The 26,879-nt window shown below is 36.1% G+C and overlaps 1 protein-coding gene across 1 annotated transcript in view; it reads right to left on the reverse strand.

Moving 5' to 3' along the window:
- CAND1 (cullin associated and neddylation dissociated 1) overlaps positions 1-25,278 on the reverse strand; it is a 42,157-nt gene extending 16,879 nt beyond the window's left edge. Inside the window, exons 1-3 of the mRNA XM_010994202.3 lie at positions 24,842-25,278; positions 14,770-14,913; positions 1,468-1,622 (exon numbers count right to left, since the gene is read on the reverse strand). Coding sequence (XP_010992504.1) covers positions 1,468-1,622; positions 14,770-14,913; positions 24,842-24,909 — 367 coding nt within the window. The 5' untranslated portion in view covers positions 24,910-25,278. The remainder of the gene's footprint in view (positions 1-1,467; positions 1,623-14,769; positions 14,914-24,841) is intronic.
- Between the last annotated feature and the right edge of the window lie 1,601 nt (positions 25,279-26,879).

The following is a 26,879-nucleotide window of genomic DNA, read 5'->3' on the forward strand; positions in this document are numbered from 1 at the left end:
GAATGCCTGCTATGGAGCTGACAGTAGCTGAAGTGTTAACATCTCTAGATTGGAAAGCAGCAATGACATTTTCCTCTACTGCAGTCCTCTCTACTATTAACCTAGTTTAAATTTCAGTGAATTAAAAACCAAATATATTCTGAGCTCCAACAACTAACATGGTTTCTTTGGAAAAAAAAAAGTAGCTCTAACTTCTAGTAAGATCCTTTCCAATCCAAATAAAGTAGAAATGTTATTCCCAGGGACTCATAAACCAAGGTTATTACTATTTTAAAGTAGATTAGTGTTGTTACTGACAAGTAAGAGGAAAAAAGGAACAAGGAACTATGAAAGTAAAAATCTGCTTGGTTAAAAAAATTCTTGTTAGAACCAGAAATCAGCTAAAAACAAACATGTTTCAATGAAAGGAAAAAAATAAGGAAAGTATCAATATAGCTAATATACCTATAAATAATATACTTCAGAGTTGGTAAAATATATCTGAAATAATGAATTAGTACGGTAAAGTAACACTGGCATGATACATTGGGGGAAAAAATCAGCTTTGGATTAAAAGATAATGGATATGAATATTCACCTAATCAGGTAATCAAAACTTGGAGTGAATTGACCTAATCTCTCTGAATTTCAGTTCCCTTATCAACAATCTACATCGTTAAGACATCCCATATAGCTGACATTTAGACAAACTGAAAAAATACACATGCACCATCTAGCATGATAGCTAGCACAGTGAACGATGAATAAATATTAAGTAAACAAAAACTACATACTAAGACTACATTATTACCAATCTACATCTTTCCAAGATGAGACAGTAACTTTTAGCCTGATAATTTTAGCCAGCAGCTTAGTAGTCAAGACCAATTCTAAAATTTACATTTCCGACACATTTCTGTCAGAGGCCAAAAGCTAACAACTTGACAAATTCATTAATTGTAGTTTTAATTTTTTTAAATTACCAAGTAGCTGTAAAAGGCTCAGCCTTAATTAAAGATTCTAGTAAGTTGAACTACTTCACAGCTGTCTTAATGGCGTTAAGTTTTACATCATAAATTCTAATGCAAAGCAAAATTAATACTGACAATAGAAAGCTAATCAGAAATAACTCATGATTTTGGTTATTTTTTCCTTCACTATATAGGTTGGCTTAACTCTATCCTGCAGTCGCAGTACATACAACAAAATAAAACCTTGCTCCAACATAAAAATCCTTCAGAACTGCTATTCCTGAGAGACACTTAAATTTAATCAAAATAAATCATTTAAAACTAAAAACTGATTTATTTTTAAGCAAAAATAAGACTCCAGACTTTTCTTTCTTAATTGTTCAAAGGGATGCTTATAAAGATCTTTTAGGATAGATACTTCTCTCCCTCCCTGGCCAGGGAAAGGGGGGGAAAAAGGCAGAAGAGAAATTCTTCCATTAGTAAAAGGGAAATAGAAGAAAAAAGTGCTCTTGCTTACCACTGGATGCTGGAGGAAGTTCTCCAATTACTGTTTTAAGGCCAATACTTGAAATATCTCGAAGCTGTTCTTTATCAGAAAGCATGTTAGTGCAGAGGGTATCTACAATTGTCTCTACTTGGTATTCTTTCACTTTACTCACTAAAGGGCCAAGACTGTAACATAAAAAAGAAAAAAAATTTAAATCTAGATAAACACAAAAACACAAAATTAGACAAGTAGAAACATTAACTTTTCTGCCTCGTAACTGTCAACAAAGTAAACATTATGCCTATATCATAGTATATGAATAAGAGTACAAAAATGTATGATTAATAAGTTCCTTGCAGTTTCCATTTTTTCCCACTTATTTCCATCATAGTATGAAATTCAAGATGCTTCCACCCCCTGCAAACCCTTCAAATACACAAAACACCTTTTAATAATAAAAAAGCTAAAAAAATAGTAAGGCTAATTAGCAGTCTACTTCTAACAAGGATCCTATGATTTACCTCCAACAGAAATTCCATCTAATGTATCACACTTTGCCAATGTAACCTTTCCTTCCTAACATCTATCACCAACTCCAACTCATGAACCAAAGAATTTATATTCCTTTTATTTTCCTGCTCAAATTTTAAAAACGTAAAGTAATTGGTTGCAAAAAGCAAACAAGTTAGAACTACTCTGTGCTTCCAAAGCAGCTTGTATATGCCTTTCTTACTAGTATTTTATACTGTTATTGTAAGACTGCATGTAGGCCCACTGGTTGAAGATAAAGAAAAGCCCTTCTTTTGTGTCCTTCCTATAGAATTTAGCACACAGTAGATAATGTTTGGTTGCATGAGTATTCATTGAGGAGCCATTTTATTCTATACTGTATTGAGTAACAAGAGTATGGGCCCTAGCTCCAAAAATTTACCATCCACATGATGAGGTAAGGAACTCACATAAATACTCTGGAAATTAACTGAAGGCATTCACTACTCCGCACAATTAAAAAAAAAACTGTTAAATTCAATGTTAGTATCTATTTACTGGCAGGAGACTGCACCTCAGAGACAGATTTTTAGGTACTAGGCTTTGATGGGATATAGTTAGAAAAAAAGCATTTCAAATGGAAAGATCATAGACTAGAATGAGTGGAATACATACTGAAAGAGATGAGAAGTCAGAAGAACTGCAGGATACAAAAGGCAGATGAAAAACACAATATGAAAGGCAGGCACCTGGGACTTTATGAAGAATCTTTAAAGTTAGGCCAATGAATTTAAATGTGATATGGTAAAATTGGGACCAATGCATTTTCTCAAGCATAAGTGACATGATGAAAATAATTTAGTTTGATAAATGCTCAGATCAATGTTTCACATATACATTCTTGATAAGTAACAGCTGACTGCCTGCCTGACTACAGAGAAGCAGCAAGCAGTGAAAATTGGGGAAGTAACAGAAGAAGAAAAATAAACAGAAAAGGCTGGAGAAATCCAAGAACAGCCCAATCCAAAATGATGACAGTGACTCACAGACATACAAGACAAACATGGTTACCAAAGGGGAAGCAGGGAAGGAATAAATTGGGAGTAGAGATTAACAGATACATACTACCATATATAAAACAGATAAACAAGGATTTACTGTATAGCACAGGGAACTATATTCAATATCTTATAGTAAATTATAACAGAAAAGAATAAAAAAGGAGAATACAGATATATATACATACATGTATGTATAACCAAATCACTGCTATACACCCAAAACTAACACAATACTGTAAATTATATGTCAATAAAAAACAAAACAAAATGATAGTAATGACATATATGTAGAGAGGTCTAATGTGAAACAATAAAAATTGGGAGTGAAAAATAAAAAGAATTCCAAAACTGAATTTAAAGACTTCTAGCTTCCAGTAATGGCAAAATAGCTTCCAACTCTCCAGATAATAATTACAAAATCTCTAAAACTGTATTTTAGAAAACAACAATTTGAATGCATGGTAATGATGGAACTAAAAACATATGGGAAAAAATGTCTACCTAGAATTCCATATCTAGTGAAATTACTTTTTGTTGTTGTTATATTTGGGGGAGGGGCAGTAATTAGGTTTATTTATTTATATTTTATTTTATTTTTGATAGAGGTACTGGGGATTGAACTCAGAACCTCCTGCCTGCTAAGCACGTGCTCTACCACTGAGCTATATCCTTCCCCCGAAATTACTTTCTAAAAATGAAGATAAATTAAAGACAATTTCGGGTAAAAGCTGAGAATATATCACCACCAAACCTATTCTACAGAAATTGCCAAGGGAAGTTCTTTAGGCTAAAGGAAAATTAAACCAGATTTACAGAAAGGAATAAAGATCACAAGAGATGGTAAACGTGTATATGCCTAAAAAAGCTACATTTAAAAGACTACTTTTTTCTTCAAAATATCAATAATACTATATTATGGATACACACTCACAAATAAAAACCAATAGTAGCACAAAGACAGGAGGAAGGCAGTGGAAAAATGTTATTTCAAGGTTTATATAATTTATATCAAGTGGTACAATATTAATAGACTGTAATAAATTTAAGATGCAATTTATAATCCCTAGCCTAGCATGACAACTTTAAAAATAATGCAGAGATATATCTGAAAAGTCAACAGAGGAAATCAAAATTAAATTTATAAAACAGTGATTCCCAACTTTTTTGGTTTCAGAATCCCTTTCACACTTAAAAAAAAAAAAATGAAGACCCCAAAGAATTTTTCTTATATGTGGGTTCTATCTATCAATGTTTACATTAAAAATTAAACAATAATAAACTCACATATTACCATAAATAATGCAGCTATATTCTCAAAAAAGGGAAAAAATAGCTGTTCCACATTTTTGCAAATTAATGTTTGGGTATAAAAGAAAACAACTGGATTTTCATATCTGCTTTTGCATTCAATCTAATGTGATACCACACGTCATATGGCCTGTGGGAAATTATACTGTACACTTATGAGACGAGCATCAAAAGGGAAATAAGGGCACACTTAAATCTAACTATATCAATATTTACAATAAACATCAATGGACTAAAAACCACTCCCATCAAAGGAAGAAATTATGAAACTGAAAAAAAGGATAAAGAAAAAAGCGCAACCCAACTATCTGCTGTCTACAAGACACATAATTTAACAATGAAAGCACAGATTAAACTGAAAGTAATATAAAAAGATACACTATGCAAACACTAATCTTAAAAAAATTGGAGTGGCTGCATTAACATAAAATATACTTAAAGATAAGATGTATTTAAAGAGAAATATTTTATATTCATAAAAAGATCAATCAGGAAGAAATAATTATAAATGTGTATGCACCTAGTCATACAGCTTTAAAATACATGGAGCAAACACTGACATTATTAAAGAGAAAAACAGATAAATTGACAATTATAGTTGGAAATTTTAACACTCCTCTCTCAGTAATTTAATATGAAGGAAAAAAAATCAGAAAGGATATATAAATCTGAACAACACTATCAACTACCTTGACCTAATTGACATTTATAATACACTATTCACAAAGGATATATAAATCTGAACAACACTATCAACTACCTTGACCTGACATTTATAATACACTATACCCAACTACCAAAGAATACACTTTTAAAGGTACACAGAACATCCACCAAGACCTATTATATGCTGAACATGAAACAAATCTCAGTAAGTAGACAAAACAGACAAAATAAACCTTCCTGAAATCTTAAGAGTATGGTTCTCTGACCATAACACAATTAAGTTTGAAACCGGTAAAAATAAAAATAAAACATAGACATCCACATAATCTGAAATATTTGAAAACTGCTTCTAAATAACCCATGGATCAAAGAAAAATCACAACAGAGATTAAAAATATTTCAAACTAATAATGAAAATACCAAAATTTACTTAGAATATATACCTTTAAATGTTTAAGAATTAGGAAGGACAAAAGTGAGTGGAAAGAAAAATAATGAGAAGAATTCAATGAAATAAAGCAACAAACAGGGAAAATTAAAAAACCCTAAAGTCAGTTGTTTGGTAAAATTAGTAAAGTTGGTAAATCCCTGATTGAATAAATTGAGGGGAAAAAGGAGAGAGAGAAAACACAAGTTACCAAAATCAGGATTAAAAGAAGGGGATATTCACTGATGACAATTGTTCAGGTAGAATATCCCAAGGAATCAACAAAAAGTACTGTAATAATAATGAGATACTATGGCTCATGGTTAAAAGATTCAGTATTGTTAAGATGTGATTCTCTTTAAATATTTCTATAGCTTCAACACAATCTCAATCAAATTTGAGCAAGCTTATTTTTAAGAATAGAAATTAACAAACTGAATCTAAAATTTACAGAGAGTTCTGGTCAAGATGGCGGAGTTGTAGGACCATGAGCTCGCTGCTCCTTGGGACTACAACAAAACCACAACTGAATGCTAAACAACCATCAAAAAAAGACTGGAACCTAGCAAAAAAGATCTGCAACTGGAAACAAAGAAGGAACCACAGCAGGATGGTAGGAAGGGCGTGCTCACGATATAATTGGGCCCCATACCAACCCCCTAACCTCCCCGGTCAGTGACCCACAAGCTGAAGATCTGTTAAGTCACAGAGGCCCTCCCACAGGAGTGAGAGCTCTAAGCCCCATGTGAGGCTCCGCAGCTCAGGTCCCGGCATTGGGAAGAGAAGACCCCAGGACAACTGGTTTTGAAGGCCAGGGGGGGCTTGGCTCTGTGAGCCTCACAGGACTAGGGGAAATGGAGACTCTATTCGCTTGGGAAGCATACATGGAAACTCATGTGCACCAGGTCCAAGGGTAGAAGCAATGATTTCATAGGAACCTGGGCCAGACCTGCCTGCTGGATTTGGAGGGTCACCTGGGGATGTGGGGCACAGCTACAGCTCACTCAGGGGACATAAAAGCTGGTGGCGGACATTTGGGAGTGTTAATCTACAGGAGCTTACCTGGAAGCTGACATCTTGATTGGATCATTAGCACCAAGTCCTAGCCCCACCTGTAGGGAAGCCTCAGGCCAAACAATGTACAGGGTGGGAACACAGCCACACCCATCACCTGACTTCCTAAGCCACAAAGGCCTCTAGACACAGCCCTACCCACCAGAGGTCCAGGACCAAGCTTCATCCAGCAGTGGGCAGGCACTGGCTCCTCCTGCCAGGAAACCTGCACAAGCTTCTAGTCCAGCTTCATCCACTGGGGCAGATACTAGAAATAAGAAAACAATAATCCCAAAGCCTGTGGAAGGAATCCACAAACATACAGAAAGATGATATGAGGCAGCAAAGGAATATCTCCCAGGGTACAAGATAAAATCCCAGAAGAAGAAATAAGTGAGGAGGAGATAGGTAATTTATCTGAGAGTTTAAACTAATGATGGCCAAGATGTTCACAGAACTCAAGAGGAGTACAGATGCACAGAGTGAAGTTTTTAGCAAAGAGTTGGAAAATATAAAGAATACCCAAACAGAGTTGAAGAATAGAATCACTGAAATGAACAATACACTAGAAGGAACCAAGAATAGACCAAATGACGCAGAAGAACGGATCAGTGAGCTAGAAGACAGATTAGTGGAAATCACTACTTCAGAACTGAAAAAAGAATAAAAAGGAATGAAGATCGTTTAAGAGAACTCCGGGACAAAATAAAGCGCTCTAATATTGCATTATAGGGGTCAAGAAAGAGGAGAAAGGACCTGAGAAAATTTTTGGAGAGATAATAGCCAAAAACTTCCCCAACTTGGGAAAGGAAACAGTTACCCAAGTCCTGGAAGCGCAGAGAGTACCACACAGAATCAACCCAAAGAGGAATACACCAAGGCACACAGCCATTAAATTGACAACAATTAAGGATAAGGAGAAAATATTAAAATTAGCAAGAGAAAAGCGACGAATAACATACAAGGGAACTCCCATAAGTTTATCAGCTGATTTTTCAGCAGAAACTCTGCAGGCCAGAAGGGAGTGGCACAATATATTTAAAGTGATGCAAAGGGGAAACTTACAACCAGGAATACTCTATCCAGCAAGGCTCTTGTTCAGATTTGATAGAGAAATCAAAAGCTTCACAGATAAACAAAAGCTGCAAGATTTCAGCACCACCAAACCAGCTTTACAACAAATGTTAAAGGAACTTTTCTAGCCATCAAACTACAAGAAAAGAGAACAAAAAGAAGAAAGAGAAAAAAAAAGAGAGACCTACAAAAGATTGCTTTGGCTGTTCAGGGTGTTTTGTGGTTCCTTACAAATTTTGGAATTGTCTGTTCTAGTTCTATGAGGAATGTTGTGAGTATTTTGATGGGGGTTGTGCTGGATCAGTGGATTGCTTTGGGTAGTCTGACCATTTTGGTAATGTTGATTCTTCCAATCCAAGAGCACAGGAAATCTTTCCATTTCTTTGTGTCATTTTGGTTTTCAGAGTATAGGTAACCTTGGTTAAGTTTGTTTCTAGATATTTTGTTGTTTCTGATGTAATGGAAATGTCTCAGCCAGTTATAAAATTCTGGTTTCTGAAGTGAAAAAAAAAAGTGAATGAAGGAATGCAAATGGCAAAATATCCTTTCTTATGGGTGAGTTGTATTCCATCACATATGTATATATGCTGCATCTCCATTATCTATTCAACTATTGATGTGCACTTAGGATGCTTCCATATCTTGGCAATTATAAATAATGTTGCTGTTAATATCAGGGTGCATGTATCTTTTTGAATTAATTCTTATTTTGTGGTTGGCTTTATTCCTTTGATAACTATGTAAGTTCAAAAAGCTAAAGCTCTAAACGTTCTTAAAAACAATGAACAGTACATATATGTAAATTAAAAACTATATGTACAGTAAAAAAAAAAGATCTATCAAGCCATGAAAGACATAGAAGAAACTTAAAAGACATATTACTAAATGAAAGAACCCAGTCTGAAAAGGCTACAAACTGTACGATTCTAACCAAATGACATTCCGGAAAAGGCACAGCTACAGAAACAATAAAAAGATAGTGGTTTCCAGGGGTTTGGGGAGAGGGAGGGAGGAATGAATAGATGGAGCATAAGGGATTTTAGGGCAATGAAAATTTTCTGTAGGATACAATGGTGGTGGCTACATGTCATTATGCATTTGTCAAAACCCATAGAATGAACAACATTAAGAGTGAACCCTAATGTAAACTATTGATTTTGGTTGATAATAATGTGCCCACGTTAGTTCATCGATTGTACCAAATATGCCACACTGATTGAGGGATGTTCAGGGTGGGGGGGTATATGTGTGAGTGGGGAGGGCTATGTGCGAACTCTGTATTTTCCACTCAATTGTGAACCTGACACTGCTCTAAAAGAAGAGTCTATTAAAAAGAAATTTACATGGAAATGCAACAGAAATTAAAAAATCAAAATACTTGTAGAAAAAAAAGAATGAAGCTAGAGAACTTACATTACCTTATTTTCAGACTTCTATAGGCCTACACCAGAGTTTCTAAACCAAGGGTGATTTTTGCTCTTTAACAGACATTTAACAATGTCTGGAGACACTTCTGGTTGTCACTACTAGAGGATGAAGGAATGCTTCTGGCAAAAATAGAAACTGCTCAATATCCAATAATACATAAAATACACAGGATAGCTCCCCACAGCAAAGAATTATCTGGCCCCAAAACTCCACAAGACTGAAAAAGCTTGAGCTATGTTAATAGAATAGTGTGGTACTGGCATTAGAACAGACAAATATATCAGTGGAGCAGATTAGAGTCTAGAAATAGACTCACACTTCTACAATCAACTGATTTTTGACAAAGATGCCAAAGCAATTCAGTAGGGAAAGGAAAATGTTTTCAATAAATGATGCTTCAACAACTGGACAGCCAAATGGGGGGAAAAAAAAACAATTCCTACTCCATAAAAATTAATTCAAGATAGAAGAGAGGACTAAGTAAAAGTTGAAACTATAAAGCTTTTAGAGGAAAACACAGGAAAAAAAATCTTTGCAACCTAAACTAAGATTTCTTATAACACAGAAAGCAATAACCATAAAACGAAAGTTGAAATTAATTTATAAATTAAATCAAACTAAACTAAATTTAAAAATAAAAACTTAAAACTTATCAATTTGGGAGAAAATCCCTATAAAACACATGTATCATATGATATCACTTAATATGTAGAATCTAAAAAAAAAGACACATGAACTTATTTATAAAAGAGAAAGAGACTCATAGACAGAGAGATCAAACTTATGGTTACCAGGGGGAAAGGGAGTGGAAGGGATAAACTGGGAGTTCAAGATTTGCAAATACTAACTACTACTGTATATAAAATAGACAAGTTTATACTGTAGAGCACAAGGAACTATATTCAATATCATGTAGTAACCTATAATGAAAAAGAATATGAAAAGGAGTATGTATATGTATGAAACATTATGCTGTACACCAGAAGTTAATATATTGTAAACTGACTATACTTCAATTAAAAAAAGAAAAAATCAGGTCTAAAAAAAAAAGTGTCAAAGGACCTATATCCAGAATATATTATATTATAACTCTTATAATTTGGTAACAAAAGGACAAACTTGATTTTAAAAACTGGGAAAAGTCCACAAAAAAATTAAGTTAGAATACTCTCTCACACCATACACAGAAATAAACTCAAAATGGCTTAAAGGCTTAAACATAAGACAAGACACAATAAATCTCCTGGAAGAAAACCTAGGCAAAACATTATCTGACATACATCTCAGCAATGTTCTCCTAGGGCAGTCTACCCAATCAACAGAAATAAAAGCAAAAATAAACAAATAGGACCTAATTAAAGTTAGAAGCTTTTGCACAGCAAAGGAAACCATAAGCCAAACAAAAATATAACCTATGGAATGGGAGAAAATATTCGCAAAAGATGAGACTTACGAGGGCTTAATTTCCAGAATATATAAACAATTCATACACTTAGTAAGAAAAAGAAAAACCCAATCCAAAAATGGACAGAAGATCTAAACAAGCAATTCTCCAATAAAGACATACAAATGGCCAATAGGCACATGAAAAAATGCTCAATATTGCTTTATCAAGAGAAATGCAAATCACAACTACAATGAGGTGTCACCTCACACCAGTCAGAATGGCCATCATTCAAAAGTCCACAAACGATAAATGCTGGAGAGTGTATAGAGAAATGGAACTCTCCTACACTGCTGGTGGGAATGTAGTATGGTGCAGCCATTGTGGAAAACAGTATGGAGATTCCTCAAAAGACTAAAAATAGATTTACTATATGATCCAGCAATCCCACTCCTGGGCATACACCCAGAGGGAACCTTAATTCAAAAAGAAACTTGCACCCCAATGTTCATAGCAGCACTATTTACAACAGCCAAGACATGGAAACAACCTAAATGTCCACTGACAGATGACTGGATAAAGAAGTTGTGGTATATTTATACAATGGAATACTACTCAGCCATAAAAAAGATGTCATTTGCAGCAACATGGATGGACCTGGAGAATCTCATTCTAAGTGAAGTAAGCCAGAAAGAGAAAGAAAAATACCATACGTTATCACTCATATGTGGAATCTAAAAAAAAAAGACAAATGAACTTATTCACAAAACAGAAACAGACTCACAGACATAGAAAACAAATCTATGGTTACCAGAGGAGAAGGGGATGGAAAGGGATAAACTGGGGGAGTTCGAAATTTGCAGATACTGACTGGTGCATATAAAACAGATAAACAAGTTTATACTGTATAGCACAGGGAACTATATTCGACATCTTGTAGTAGCTTACGGTGAAAAAGAATATGAAAATGAATATATGTATATTCATATATGACTGAAGCATTGTGCTGTACACCAGAAATTGACACACTGTAAACTGACATACTTCAATAAAAAAAAGATTTAAAAAAAAAGGATGCCCATGATCATTAAATAAATAAATGGCCAATAAACAAACAAAATAGCATTAGACATCATTAGTCATCAGGGAAATGTAAATTAAAACTACACCGATACACCGACTGGAACAGCTAGAACTACAGAGTGGTAACCAACTATTGATGATAACGTGGAACAACTGGTACTTTCATGTAAAATGGTACAAATACTTTGGGAAACAATTTCACAATTTCTTAAAAATCTAAATGGACAAAAGCAATTTCACTCTTCCATAAGAAATAAAGACACATGTCCTGAGAAGAGTTTATACAAGAATGTTCGTTGTATCTTCACAGTAACCAAATCCTAGAAAAATATCATTGTGCTATTACACGCAACTACTGAACAATTACTAATTAGTAATAAAAAATAATGAAACACTAATAGACCCAACATAAAACTAATTTAAGGTGAACAAGGTTGACCTTAAGTAGGAAAGTTGTGAGGTAAGGATACAATTTTATCTTTTTCAAAAGATTATCCAGTTTTTCAAAAAAAAGGTCCAACTTTTCTCATAATGACACTATCTTCATCATATACTTTCCATTCTACTTTACTCTACTGTTCTATTAATGCCTTAATATCTTACTGCTTTGATTAGATAAGCACGCTAGTATGTTTTCTTATCTTGTAGGGCTAACCAAAACGTCCAACTCTAGCAAGTTTCAGGGTTTTCATGGCTATCCTGAGCAAAGATCTGTCCCCCTTATCCCTCCCATCAAAATACAGAATCAACTTGTGTAGCTTGTGGGAAAAAACTTACTGATTTTTAGAAATAAGTTAGCATTAAATTAACCTGGAAGAGAACTGACAATCTTGTTGAGTTATCCTATCCAAAGACACGGGATGTCTTTCCATTTGTTCTAGTACATTCGTTTCCAAGTACATGTGTGTTACTGGTCAAGAGTATTTTAAAGTTTTCCTTCTGTAAGTTTTAAAAAATTGTAACCTTACCTTAAACCATACAATATCGTCACCCAAGGTCACCATTGTAACATTTCTTGTTACATTTATTCCTAGGCATTTTGTCATTCTGTTGCTTTAATAAATGGACATTTGCTTCCATATCTTTCAACTGGTTATTATTTGCTTATGTGAAAGCTACTGATTTTTCCATTAATTTTATAGCCTGTTCCTTCACTGGATTATTACTTACATTAATTATTTTCCTCGATTGACTTGGTTTTTCCATCTATCTTTTAAAATTCTTTTGTGTCTAAAATTTCCTCCCTTGCCTTATAGTAGCTAATACCTTCAAAAAAAATGTAATGGAGATAGAGACACATCCTTGTTCCTAACTTCAGGGTGACAGTAGCTGGTAATTTACTGGCTTTTGGGTTGAGGTATGAGTATCTGTTTGTATACTTTTTTTAAAAAAAGGTCCTTATTGATTCCTTGTTACTAAATGTTTTACTGAAATATATGATGAATTTACTTTAGTGAGAGACATAAAGCATCCTTGACCTGTTTTTCACTCTAATGACACATTAATTATGATGCTGGTTTTTGGAAGGTGTTTCACTTCTGATTTTTTTAAATCAATAATCAAAGTTGAATCTTATCAGTGCCTTGACAACTAACCAGATAGTTTTTTTCCTCTGATCTATTAACATGATGAAATAAAAATATTAATAAAGCACATAAAATTAAACTGCTCCTATATTCTTGGGATGAACCTTACTTGGTCAAGGTATGTTACACTTAATATATTGTTGGACTTTATTTTGAACATTTAAATGAAACTGGTCCATAGCTTTCTTTTTTTAGTGTTATCTATAGTCAGGATTTATTATCAGCATTTGGTTTAAATAAAAGACTGGAAGTTTTCACACCGTATGTTCTGAAATAGTACTAGAACTATCTGTACTGGAATTATCTGTCCTTTGAGGTTTCAAAGACTTGTATGAAAGATGTCTAGACATGAGTTTCTTTCAGGTGATGAGTTCTGTAATAAATCTTCCAATTTCTTGATAAGGCTACTGAATAATTTGTGTTGGGATTTTCCCTCCTCCAAGAATCAGTTCTTGGGTTTTATCTCCTAATATATTACTTCTGTTTATATCTTAATTCCTGTCGTATTTTTCCTGAATATATGTCACTTTCCTCTCCACCCATTAAATTTTAAGTATAAAAGATCATCGAAAGATCAAAAGGTCACATTCCTAACAAGTAAAGATTCAAAGTTAAGTGAATAAAGCTTTGTGTACCTCTTTCTAGGACAAAGCCTACTTTCAATCATCATTCTTAAAGGCTGACAATTGTTCAGCATATATTTTGAACAAAACAACTTTGTTTATTAACAAGCATATGGCAAAAGAAAGAATTAAAAAATGAAAAATAATGATTTAAGTAAAACCAGACTCACTTTCATTATTCAGCAACTCCTTTAGGACCTGTTTTATTTTAAACTTGCAAATGTCCCAAGTTAAAGAAAGTTGTACTACCAGTCTAGAAATTCTAGCTGACCAATGATTTCTCACTTTTGCCTGTTTTTTACAGCAGGTACATAAAACCTTAGCCTAAAATAAATTTCAAATCTTTACAAGAAAATCCAACAAAGGTACTAAGACAATGCTTTACTTAAGCTGATATCAAACATTATATGCCATACAAAATGACATAAAATTTCAGAATCTAATTTTCATATGAAACCAAAGATTATACTATTAACTTAGTATGTAAATTGTTCAGGGCTTCTAATATTTGGTATGCATAAATTAAACAGATGCATTAATACAATTTACCAAAAACTCAAATTCTGTACCTTATTACTAATCCTGAGTCCAACTGTCAATATCATGCCTAACAAGATACTCTCAATGTACTGTACACACAAAGATAACTGGAATTCTCAATTTTTAGGTAAGATTCTTTATAACTACTGTACCATCCATGTTGATTTAATTATGGTTTTAATTACAGCTGCTATCCTTTATTAAGTCTTCTTATCTTTTATTTTCCTTGTCATTATTTTTTACTTCCCTTGTCATTGGTTCTTAAATATCTCCCCCACTGGAATAGAGAGATGGATAGTAAGTAGGCCTTTTAACCTAGCTAAAAAGCCTGGCCAAATGAATAAGAGAACTGCTTTTTCTGGAGTTTCCTGTATGTACTTCAAAAGAATTAAAATAACATGAAGGCCACATCTAGCCAATACAGAAACTACATATAAGGAAATGTGTCTCATGTACCAAGTACAAACACTAAACAATCACCAATCACTTACATATTCTAAAGGAAAATTCCAGAAAAACATACTACAAGATTATAATAATTTACCAATTATTACACTGAGTTTTTTAAAAGGAAATGGGAGCTGTGAAAAGCAATAAAAAAACAACTTACCATTTGACAGCTAAATTCTGTACCTCTCCATTTTTATCTTCCAGTAACTTCAAAATCATTTTTACTACCTTCCTTTCGCTATCATCATCCAACTTGATGGAATCTTTCTGCAGTTCTGTCATCAAATCATTTGTAGCCATAAACCTATCAAAAAAAATTAAAATATGTTGGTAATGAAATTTTTTAAGCATTAATAAAAAAGATCATAGTTTTCAAACCCAATGCTATTACTCATATCTAAGTCCTGATCTACTCTTACAAGGTATCATTGACCACAACTATTTTTCCCCAGGTTAGTCTTGATTTCAAATTTACTGACAGGACCTACAGCGAATGCTCTTTCATTCTAAGTTGGGCCCTGAACAACACAGGGGTTTTGGAGGTGTCACGAACCTCCCCTGAAAAAAATCCATGTATAACTTTCCAGCATCATCCATATCTGCAGTTTTGCATTTGTGAATTCAACCTGCTATAGATCATATAGTATTTTTATTGAAATTTTTTTTTCAATTTTTATTGAAAAAAATTCCCAGTGTTCAAACCCATCATTTAGGGATCAACTGTAATTACATCACTGCATCTAGGAAAAGAAAAGCTCCTCTTTACTTTTTCTCTGCATGTGATTTGAATTATATCTAAGAAGCTTTTAACTAACATTAAGAATTACCTTCCTGTGTAATATTTTGTGTTGGATTGGGGGTCACATATTACAAATTACTGGTAACTTCCCAAATGCAAATTCTCACCTCCACCCCAAAGCCCACCACCAGTATCAGGTGTACGTTCAAAATGATGAAGAGGTGATTCCAGAAAGTTGTTCCACCTGACATCCAGCCCCCACTCCTTAAGAACCTTTGCCAAAGGAAGGCCAGACAAAAACTCCATTATGATCAGCTGTCTAATCTCAGCTTTAAATGAAAAGGATGAACAGAAGATGAAAATAAGGTAAATAATTTTTTTCTCTCAGATTTTTTTCTCATATACCTCACCAGAAAATTCATTTTAAAAATAAATTTCTTAGAATATTAGATAATTACATCGAAATAAAGCTCCAAAACCTGTTTAAAAGCCAAATGAATTCTCCTTAGAATTCCTGGCTCCCCTCCAGCTATTGAAATAATCTAACCAAAATAACGGCTACTTAAATTAATGCCTTTCTCTTCTATTTGAACCAGATCCAGTTTGGGTAAAAATTTAACAGTCATGTTACATACAGAAATGTCAAAATCCACATTTAAATCAATCTTAGAACACAACTATTGGAGCTGAAATGATAAACAGCTGATAGTCTGGCAATGTAGGCAATAAACTATGTAGTAAGGATTGGCAGAACAACTTACTAATTTAGCAATCCATTACTTGTAATTTTAAGGTGAACTCCAGTAACTAGTATGTTCATTTAATACTGATTTGATAAAGTTTAAACTACACACAAGTACAATTCTTATCAAGTTTTGTTAAACTGCTTATAAAGAAAAGCATATGTTCAAATTGATAAGATAAATTAAGCATGTGCCTTTTTAAAATTAACAGTTCTAACTGGAAGCTCCTCCCCATTTTATATGATGACAAAATGAAATTAAAACCACAGAATATTCCAGACAGTTTAAAAATAAAACCCACAAAACTGAAAAGAATGCTAATGCAGGCACTTCTACACACAAAGCATGGAAAGTACCTTAACTGTTTTGCTTAGATAAAATCCATAATATAACCATACTACTTAGGATCTCTAAGGACCCCTGAAATGTTAGTCATCTAGTTGAAGAGAAAACACATTGAGCATCAATTTAAATTTTAAAAAAAGCATATAATCCCAACATAAAAAAGTTACTTTATGGTTCTGAAGAAATTCTACTGATGTACAGATTCCTTCCTTTATTTACCATTTATTAATTCACCGCCTGTTATGCTACAAAGGCTGGACTATGAGCAAAAGATAGATAAAAGGTAAGTAAGCCTTGGCTCCTAACCTCAAGAGAGCTTATATTCTAACAAAGAAGTCTATCAATTTTCAAAAATCTATACTTAACGGTTAGATTTTTAAAAAGTTGAAATGAGCACCTGCAAAATTAGCAATAGAGAGTATTTTTATAAACCAAAAAAACTAGATTGAGATAGTAGGAGGTTATAAGAGTTACTTTTTAATTGTGACTCTGAAGCCAGAAAGTTCTGAGAATTTCTTCCTTCTCTTAATTTGTTTAAAAATTTGCACTATAAATCTTATAAGGAAGTTGTCTGACCAGTTTGAAAGCCGTCCATGGCAGATTCAAAAGCCAATTTGTAAAATGGCTCTTAAGCATGTAATGTTTTAGGAATAGTACCAAGGGCCGTGATGATGCAGACTCAGTCCCTTCTTCTTAGCTTTTTCATCTAACAAGGCTGACAGACAGGTAAAGGACAAATCTCAAGCAAATTTTTTAAAATACTCAAGGTGTTTGGCAATGATCATATCAAAGAACTGATGGTTAGTTTGGATCTCAAAAGATTAATAGGGGTTTGCACAAGGAAAGCTGGTTTGGGATATTAAATTTATATGTGTGCATGGAGGTGGTGGTACGGACCATAATACCCCAGAGTGAAGGACTAAGGAGCAGTTCAGTGTGTCTGAGTCATAAGGAAATAGAAACCTAACAGGAAAATGGAAATGTAGGCTGAGGTCAAGATGAGAAAGGCTGTATTTACTCACTACAATGTAGTGAAAACCTTTTATTTATAAGGTACTGTACTAGGTGCTATGGACACAAGGACTGGCAAAGCAAATATGGTTGGTTCCTACTATCTTCAAGCTTACTTAACAGTCAAATAAAGGCATACTGATTTTTAAAAACTACATGAGTATTTACATACATGAGATAAATGCTATGAAGAAAAAGAATGTGTCACAAAGACAAGACAATGTTATAACAAAGTAATCTGACCTAGACTGGAATGGAAGTTGTGTATCGTGCAAGGGTTGAAAGATTAAAAAGATTTGTAGATCTTAGTAGGATTTTTAAAAATCTCTTTAGTCTTTCTTCTCAAAGCGATGGGAAGCTACTGAAAGGCATTTGGCATAGAGATGGGGAGTAAATGGAATGATCAGATTTACATTTCAGAAGTGATACTCCAGCTACACTGCGGAATACAGTTTGGAGAGAACCAGACTTCACTTAGCAGACTGAATGGAGAACAATAAGGAGAGCTATTGCAGCAGTCTAAGTGAGAAAGAAATGATGGTAGCTATAAGTAAGGTTAGGGTTAGGACAGTCAAACGAGATGGAAAAACAGACATACAGTCAATTCTCATTATTAACAGAGTAAAATTTTTTGTAACCCCCAAAATCAATTCTCCAGTGCTTTCATGTAATTTACAGACATGTGAAGAACGATGAAACATTTGAATTATCCAATGTACACATTACACACACTCCCAACTGATGGTACACAAGATGATGCTCTGCCTTGTTCCAGCTCTCATACTGTAAACAAGCATCCTCTTCCCAGTCTACCTGGTGCCACTTTCTTTTTTTTGCACGTTTGTGCTATTTGTTGGTAATTTTGCTGTTTAAAATGACCACCAAGTGTCGTACTGAAATGCTACCTAGTGTTCCTGAATACAAGAAGGCTGTGACATGTCTTCCAGAAACACAAGGTAGATAAGCTTTGCTCATGCATGAGGTATAGTACCATTGGCTGTGAGTTCAATGCTAATGAAACATATATTAAATTGGTGTCTTTAAACAGAAACGCATAAAACAAGGTTCTGAACTGATCAACTGAAAAAAATACTGTGACTAGAGGCTGACAGGAACCTAACCCTGTATTTCCCTCACAATCAGTATTGCTAATTCAATGTTCGTTGCAAATTTATAGAAAGTACTGTGAATAAGCATCAACCCTATCTGAGATTTACAAGAGTAAAATTAATAGGTCTTTGAAATGGATTAGATACGGGGATGGTAAGGGATGAGTTAGGAAATGAACAAAGGAGTAGGAGGGAAACCACAGGACTTGGGTGTTAGTAGGTATGCATCCTGTTCAGAATCTTAATGTTACTGAACAACCACTGCCACACATCAGTTCAACCACTCATCTTATAACAGAGGAAGAAAGGATTAACAAGCTAGCTTGGTTCAACTACAGACTATACTAAATGGTCACTCCTTTGATCCTAATCAACAAAATTCCAGCAAAAGAGAAGATGTCAACATCAGGAATTAGTGCCCAGCAGCCTAACTTTGTCTGCCCTTGGCCAAAAGTGAGGACTAGAGCTGACCTAGCAGCCCCTGCATCCCAGGAACTGATCTGAGGCTCATACCTAAACCTCATGTTAACATCCAAATGAATAATCCAAACTGATCTGATGCTTACAGTGAAAGCACATTGTTTTCCTGGACATAAACATACAGAACATCCACTTCAGACAAGTTCACTTAGCAACACAAAATACCAAATACCCTCTAACTAAATGAGTGACTGCTATTTCTTTACTGATTTTAGCTTTTCCTCTGCTTTAGCATGCCCTTCTTATAACATTTTATAAGATGTCAAATGATAGAAATGCCTCCACTTTCTGACAACATTCAATCTAAAGCAAACCTCTGCTTCCTTAGACCCTTCCCAAAATTATCCAAGTAAGTCCTAACATCCTCTTACTGAGACATCCCACAGTGTGTTCTCCCTCAATATAATGGTAAACCCAACCTGTGTGAGGGATATCTATACGTGTAAGAGAATTTCAAGAAGGAAAAAAATGATAAACAGTGCTTACATTACATACCAAATAAATGAGCAAAGAAAATACCCACTAAATTAGTTACCTGGAGATTGTTAGGGATCTGAAGGAGAGTAATTTCAGTAAGCTTAGATGGCAACCTCTAAAAAGTTTAGTTTCTCGGTCAGTGGGAATTAGTATGGAAGGCAATGATCAGCTGTGATATTTAGGAAGAAAATTCAAATGGAAGAGTTATCAACAGACTGGATTAAAAAGAGGCCTGAGATGGGGAGACTATTTTGAGAAATACCCATGAGGGAACTAAAGGAAAGAAGGTGGAGAAGGGTGACATCAAGATTTTCCAACTGGGACATTTGGTGGGTTAGTAATGTAACAAGACAAAATAAGACTAAAAAAGCCTTAAGCTGGGAGGGGAGAAGATACATGTTAACTTTCTGACTTCTATGGGAGTCTCAGGTAGATTAACCTACAGGCAGTGCCATCTCATTCATTTATTCAAGTATTTTGCAGGGACCATCGTTAGAAACTGCCAGCCTCTGCAAAAAGTTGTATGCAAGACAGACTGGAACTTACACACTTGGCTTATTTTCCTGGACTGAAAGTTTCCTGAGGGGAGAACTTATTCATCTTTAGTAAATTCAATGTAGAGAAGCAGAAATAATGGTAGCAATAGATGCCTTACTGCACAATGACTGGTTTTCACAATCCTTCTTCTAAAATACAACCACAGTTTTACCCTGTTTCCAACATACATCTAAATGATATGGGCCAAATGCACCACCCAGTGAACCAATTATCTTTCAAAGATCTTGTTCACACCCCACTGCTGTCTCACCTTTTCTCACTTACTCTCTTACTAGAGATATGAATTAACTTGGGACAGTCTACATATTGCTCATGTAAATAAAACTAATTTTTAGTCATCTTTCTTCTTCCCACTTCCTTCAATGAGGCCCTTCCCTCTTCTTTTTCAGTGGTGAGCCCTAATCACTGTTGATAATCAGTTAGCAGTACTCTATCTGTATCCACACACCCCCCCCAAAATACCTAAGTGGGATCATGTAATTTACTGCCATCAACAAAGTACTTAAAAAGTGCTCAGAAATCACCTTTTTAATCTTTACAAATCTATTTCTTCTGATTAAACCTACTTTTCTTCAAGCACAAGCAGTCCAGGTAACTTAGCCTCTCCTGTTACATTATTATAAATGCCCACGCAGTACTGTTAAAGCTATGGATCTCTAAGGTCCCTTCCAGCTCTGTGATGATTCCATAACAGGCCTGAGATTTTCACCAGCATTTTAGACAGGTTCTAAGAGCAAATGCCTTCCAATAACCAAAACATATAAATTTGGTACCATAAGCCATTATCAAGCTAGGAAATTTTACAGTACAGTAAAGTATTTTAAGATAGTATCAAGTGGTAATTTAAAAAACAGACTGGGTAATAAGGTCCTGGGTTCAATCCCCAGTACCTCCCTTCAAACAATAAATAAATAAATAAATAGATAAACCCAATTATCTCCCCCTTTCAAAAATGAAAATAAAATTTAAAAAAGAATAGACTGGTATACTTTACAATGGTTTCTTGAAGAAACTTCCCCAACCCATACATGCTTTTTTCTTAACTCCAGAACTAAAATCCAATTCAACTAAAACAAGTAACTATTGAGAACACACATGGCCAAGGCACAGAATAGAGTGGAGGATTAAGTTCAGTAAGACAAGGTCTTTATGTGCTCCTATTAAAATTATCTATACCCTCTCCCCCAATGGAGTTTTGCTTAGTGTTTTTTCATACCTGTACCCATTTTCTCTAAGTACAACTTCCAGACCTAGTTCAGATTACTCCTTGAACATGAATCTCTTTGCTTTCATCTTCTCTGCCACTTAAGCCTGAAAACTACATATTGCCCTGTATAATTTTTCTTTACAAGTGTCTTAACCATTCAACATGCATGTAGATAATACTGAGGACAAGCATTAATCTTCAACTTTTGAAGTTCCTCTCAGGGAATTATTTAAAGTTTCTTCTAGTACATAATATTCCATAAACCTAATTTAAGAGGGAACTAAAACTTATGGTCTTACTCCTCATGTCTCCTAGTCAAAATCTTGGAGAGGCAGAATATTGTAGTTAGAGTTCATGCTCTGGGGGTATCTGGAAATCCAGATCTATTACTGTCTACTACTGTCTACTACTGTCTACTACTGTCTATCTGGGCAAGTACTTATCTTCAGATCAAAGTTTCCTCAGCTGTAATAGAGATTGCTAGTATTCACTTTAACAGAGTTGTAAGGATAAAGTGGATCAATGTATAAAGTCCACAGGAAGTATTAATATTAACTCTTATGCACAGAGAGATAAGAGAATGGTAAATTTATAAATGAAGCATTCATTTTGCACACGTTAAAGTTTTATTCCGTTATCTACGGAGTCACCTACTTACTGGCACTAAACTATAATATCTTACCTTCAAAGAATACAGAATGCTGAAACATGAAAGAAAAAGGACACCAGGTTTTGAGTTTTCTGCCCAATAAATTAAGCCTACAATTTTAAAAGTTCTATAAAGGGATTGTTTAAAAATGCTGACACTCATATTTTGAAGCCTGCACCCATTTACCTTCTCTTCATTAAAAAACTATGCAGTCATCCAGAGACCTAAAGTTTCAGGCCTATAAGGGACCTTTTGCAACCCATGAATGAGTCTCTCAAAAGTGAAAATTTAATCCCGAACTAAGTAGCCTACCCAAGGTATCACAGATAGTTCACAGTAAAGAATCCTATAGGACTAAAGCTCACATCTTGTGACCAACAAGAAATATTCTCTTTGGAGTCCACCATGAGAAAAATAAACTTTTCTTCCTTTTTGATGTATTGTTTTCTTCTCCCCTTAGCAGAGTGGTAGAGTGGTTTGCATGTTAGATTTTCTATAATGTTAACTATTCTTGTCTTCAAGATCCTTCTAGCACTAGGTATTTTAAAACATGTAACAACTATGATATTCACACCAAAATAAAAAGTAAATAAATTTCTAATGAGAAACTAGAAAGCATCATTTAAAAATAGAATACATGTATTCAAGTACTGAAAATACACAGAAAAATCTCAAAATACTTAACTGTAAATGATCCGTATTTTAATTAATCTCTTAAATGTCAGTAATGTAATATATATAGTGCTTTGGTTCCAAAGACTTATCTCTTACTGGATGGCCTAAGCATATTACAAGTCTTTAAAATAGTTAATTAAAATATCTTAATGATAAATTACTAGAAGTCACTTACTGTTCCTAAACACATTATCATAGTTACCAACTGTATTAGAAATACACCAATATCACACTTTTAGGAGAATAACCAATCCTCCAAGCAATGTTTTGATTTATTCTAGCCCAAATTCGTAGATAATCCTTATCAAGTTCAACAGTGGGTATGGCTTAATATTAGCACATTACTCTTCCATATAATTAAAAAAAAAAAAAAACCCCAAGCATGTATGTATTATCTTTCCAAGAAATTTAAGAAAGGAAGCTTTAGTCAATAATCACATATGTAGTATTATCATCCGACTTGATTTACTCTAAATATATCCATACACAAGTCTAACTAATGGAACAAAACTGTACTATTATAGGGAAAGTCCTGTCTTTAGACTAAAATTGAATACAATGAGTGAAATTCAGTATTTTTACAAAATGAGCCCAACTGACAGAAACAGGAGGGGGCGGGGGAATTACACCACACACTCTACAGTGCTTACAGATTTTAATGTAAGTTCCATTCAAATGTTTACGTTCCAGGGGCTTGCACTGGGACCAAACAAAGCTCCAAAGGAAAATAAACAGCATTCTAATTATTTAAAAAACAAACAAAAACTTTTATTTCCCCCAATAATCTTGACTTTGACCCTACAACTACACAAATCTAAAAATACTAAAATACCCAAAATAAACATGTCTCCTCCAAAAAGTAACACTAAAAATCTTTATAATTAGCAAACTGATTTTAAGTTTTAAGTGCAATACTTAAAAACGTCCTAGGTAGCAAAACTTTTTGAAAATGATCTTTGGCTTTGAAGTTACAATCAAAACTCTATTTCATTGCCATTTTAATATGCCGGCGTATCAATTTAATTAGAAATGGTTCTCCTTTCACAAATTGAAAATTCTTTTCCAGTACATGAAGTGTGGGCATGTTTTCAAGTGTTAAAAGTGTATTGTTCATACGAAAGCACCAAATAAGCCCTTCGGCCACAATTCAAATTTAAGACTTCGTACCTTTAAAATGCATACAAAACACAACCAGCAGAGAACAAAACAAGTATCAATAATATAAACAGCTTTTTTAAATCGGGTGCTTATTTTGTGATGGCGACAGGAGGTGGGAAAGAAGGAATGTAACAATTACTGTAGTCCAAAAAAAAAGAGAGAGAAACCAAGATAATCCGTGAAAATATAACATTTCTTCAATACGCATGTTACCACGGTTTGGAACCAAGTCTCCTGCAACAGAACTTCTATACAAACCATATTCACCACCCCCATATTAAAAAACTCCTCCTTTCAGTAAGATCCATTTGCTCGATGTACCTCTTTGTTTATGGTTCAGCAATTCACCTTTCTGGCAGTAATTTTGGATAAAAGGAAATGAGACTGAAACCCCGAGTTCCCGTTTGGGTTTTTACCTGACAACGGAAAATGACAAGAGATGCTGGCGGGAAAACCCTACGAGTCAAGTTTCCACCATCCTGGCTCCCCCTCCTCTTTCTTCCCACCTTCATGAAAAAGATAATCCAAAGAAAAAGTTTATATACAACCCAGTCCCCGAAGAGCTAGAGGATAAAAGCAAATCGTTCAAACTGAACGCACCTAGGCCCACTCACAGCTGCGGGAAAGGAGGCGGCAGCTGGGTCCCTGAGTGGGCAGCAGGAGCTTGGGCGCCGCGAGCACGGCGGCCTAGCGCCTCGGGCAGGCCGGCGGTAGGCCCCACCTCCAGGTCTCCACGCCTAGAGCGACCCCTTTCCCCACCACGGTGCGCGGTCTTGCCCCTTCATGCTACCTGGGGCGGGAAAGTCACTTTCCGGGAGGGACTGCGGTGGGGGCGCTGGGGGACGCAGACCGGGCCTAGGACCCGAGGCGGGCAACGGCCTAAAGAAAAGAATGGGGGGAGGGGGTGAGAAGGTGGACGAGGAAAGGGGCCTGGCGGGACCGGGGAGCAGAGGCTGGGCTGGAGACCTCGGGAAAGCAAAAGAGCCGGTTAAGACCAAAGGGGTGGGGCAAGGCCTGTAAGAGGGCCAGAGACGCGAACGAGGGGCCCCGAGGTGGGCTGAGGGTCGGATTTCGGACTCACCTGAAGTCCTTGTCGCTGGATGTCATTTTTTCCAGCAAATTGGAAATGTGGTACGAGGCGCTCGCCATGTTGACGGCCTCGGTCCCGCCCGCTGGCGCTGCTGGTGCTGCCGCCCGCTGCCGCCGCCGGGGCTCCTCCTCTCGCTCGCGGCGGCTCCCGCTTCCAGGGTCGCAGCGCGACGCAGACACTGACTAGGGAGGCGCCTCGACGGGCTGCCCCCTCCCAGGCGAGACGTGGGCCCGTTCCGGAGGAAGCAGAGGCGACGGGACCGGCCTAACGACGGCGCTGCTCGCTGGAGAACGAGCGCATGGGCAGCGAGGAGTACAGCGGGGCCTCTTCGGGGAGCCAGACACTTCCACTCGGGCCCGTCTCACTCCCACTCCCTCCGCACTCGCTCCTAAGGGCTAGAGGCCAAAACCCGCCTCCTTCGCTCCGGGGGCGGAGGTGGTAGACGCAGGACGCTACGGAAAGCTGAGGTCAGAGTTCACGGAGGCCTTTCTACGCACGCTGTGGAGACGCTAGTTAAAGGGCAAGCCTGTTGGCTGAAGCCTGTGTCAGTCTTCGCGTGACCCGCCTTCCAGGAGGCATGACAACGACCGGAAGGGGCTGTTCTCGCGAGACTTGAAACCGACGGTTAAAGGACAGTGGGGGAGAGTGGGACAAGCATGCCTTCATTCGAATATAACTTGACTATTTTTTTTCCCTATACGAAAGTAAGAAAAAAAAGTTTACGACTTTTAAAGAGTATAAGGCCTGGGAGTAATGCCAATTAAGGGGTTATCCTAGTGACTAACAGAAGAATTATCAGAAGGAGCTTTCGTTGGGTATCGGACGCGTGGCCTACATTGCCTTAACCACGATGGTGTAATGTTGCCACGTGAAAACCACAAATCCCAGAATTCAGTCGGCATGTTACACTGGGCCAGGATGTGATTGGCTGAAGGAATTTGTAGCCTCCTCATTGGCTCCCGTAGGAGGAGTGAATGTGGGGATTTGTAGTCTGGCGGGGCCGCAGTGGTGGAGAAAAACCTTTGGAGCCCGGCGGACTGGGTTTCTGCAGCAAGGTCGGATTTTCTCTTACAGCTGTTTTTTGCTGCTATGGGGTGTCTGCAGAGCTAGGCTGCTGCGGTCTGGGCAGGCGCATTGCGGATGAGTTGATGTTCCTGGCAGAGGCCTAGTAGCGACTTCCTACTACTAACCTGTGAGCGTGGTGGTAGCCTCATCCTTTGAAGCCAGCTGAGCCCCTGCTCGGTACAGTCAGCGTGCACTGATGCAAGAAGGACCATAGTTAAGACTAATGAGCCGATGACTGATGATTGTATTCGGGGCTTACTCGTTTTATTTAGAATAGCGAAACAGTTACCCTCTGAAGTCAGCTTTTGTGGAATTGATAACCCTACGGCTATTTTATTGTTCCCTAAAACATAAGCACAGAACAATCTGAGATTAGATAATCAAATCATTTATTTTAGTATCCATGTTTTTATTTGCTTCATTCGTATTGGAGCTAACCTGCCTTCCTTTAAAAGAAAAGAAAAGAAAAAAAAAAAAGAGAGAGAGGTGGTTAGTAAGCCCAGTTAAGAAACGAGGAAAATTCAGTCTCATTCAGTCTCAATTTCTTACTGCTCCTGTATTGGGGGTGGGGGGAGGGACGACACAATTTAAATAGCTCCTTTCTTTCAAGTATTAAGTCTCCACATTTCTTTCCTGTTTTTACCAAATGTTATTTAGTGCCCTGGAAAAGGCAGGCACAGTTATAGGCAATAACAATTAAAATAGATGAAACATGATCTGGCCTCAATTCATATTTAAATTTTCCCTCATTACTCGTTTACCCCTATGTATCCTTTTACTTTAATACTGCGGTTCTCCCCAGTAATGCCATATCTCTTCCATCATTTTACCCAAGTCAGCTATCATTAGGTTCCGTGAGTGCTTCAGCCACAGTTAATTCCTTTCTGCCCTGAACAACCTTTACACAATAGTCAATATAAACTAAACACACACACCACACACAAACAAGCCAGTCATTTATCTT

The sequence above is a fragment of the Camelus dromedarius genome, chromosome 11 (genome assembly GCF_036321535.1).
Source record: "Camelus dromedarius isolate mCamDro1 chromosome 11, mCamDro1.pat, whole genome shotgun sequence".
In the NCBI taxonomy this organism is placed as follows: Eukaryota; Metazoa; Chordata; class Mammalia; order Artiodactyla; family Camelidae; genus Camelus; species Camelus dromedarius.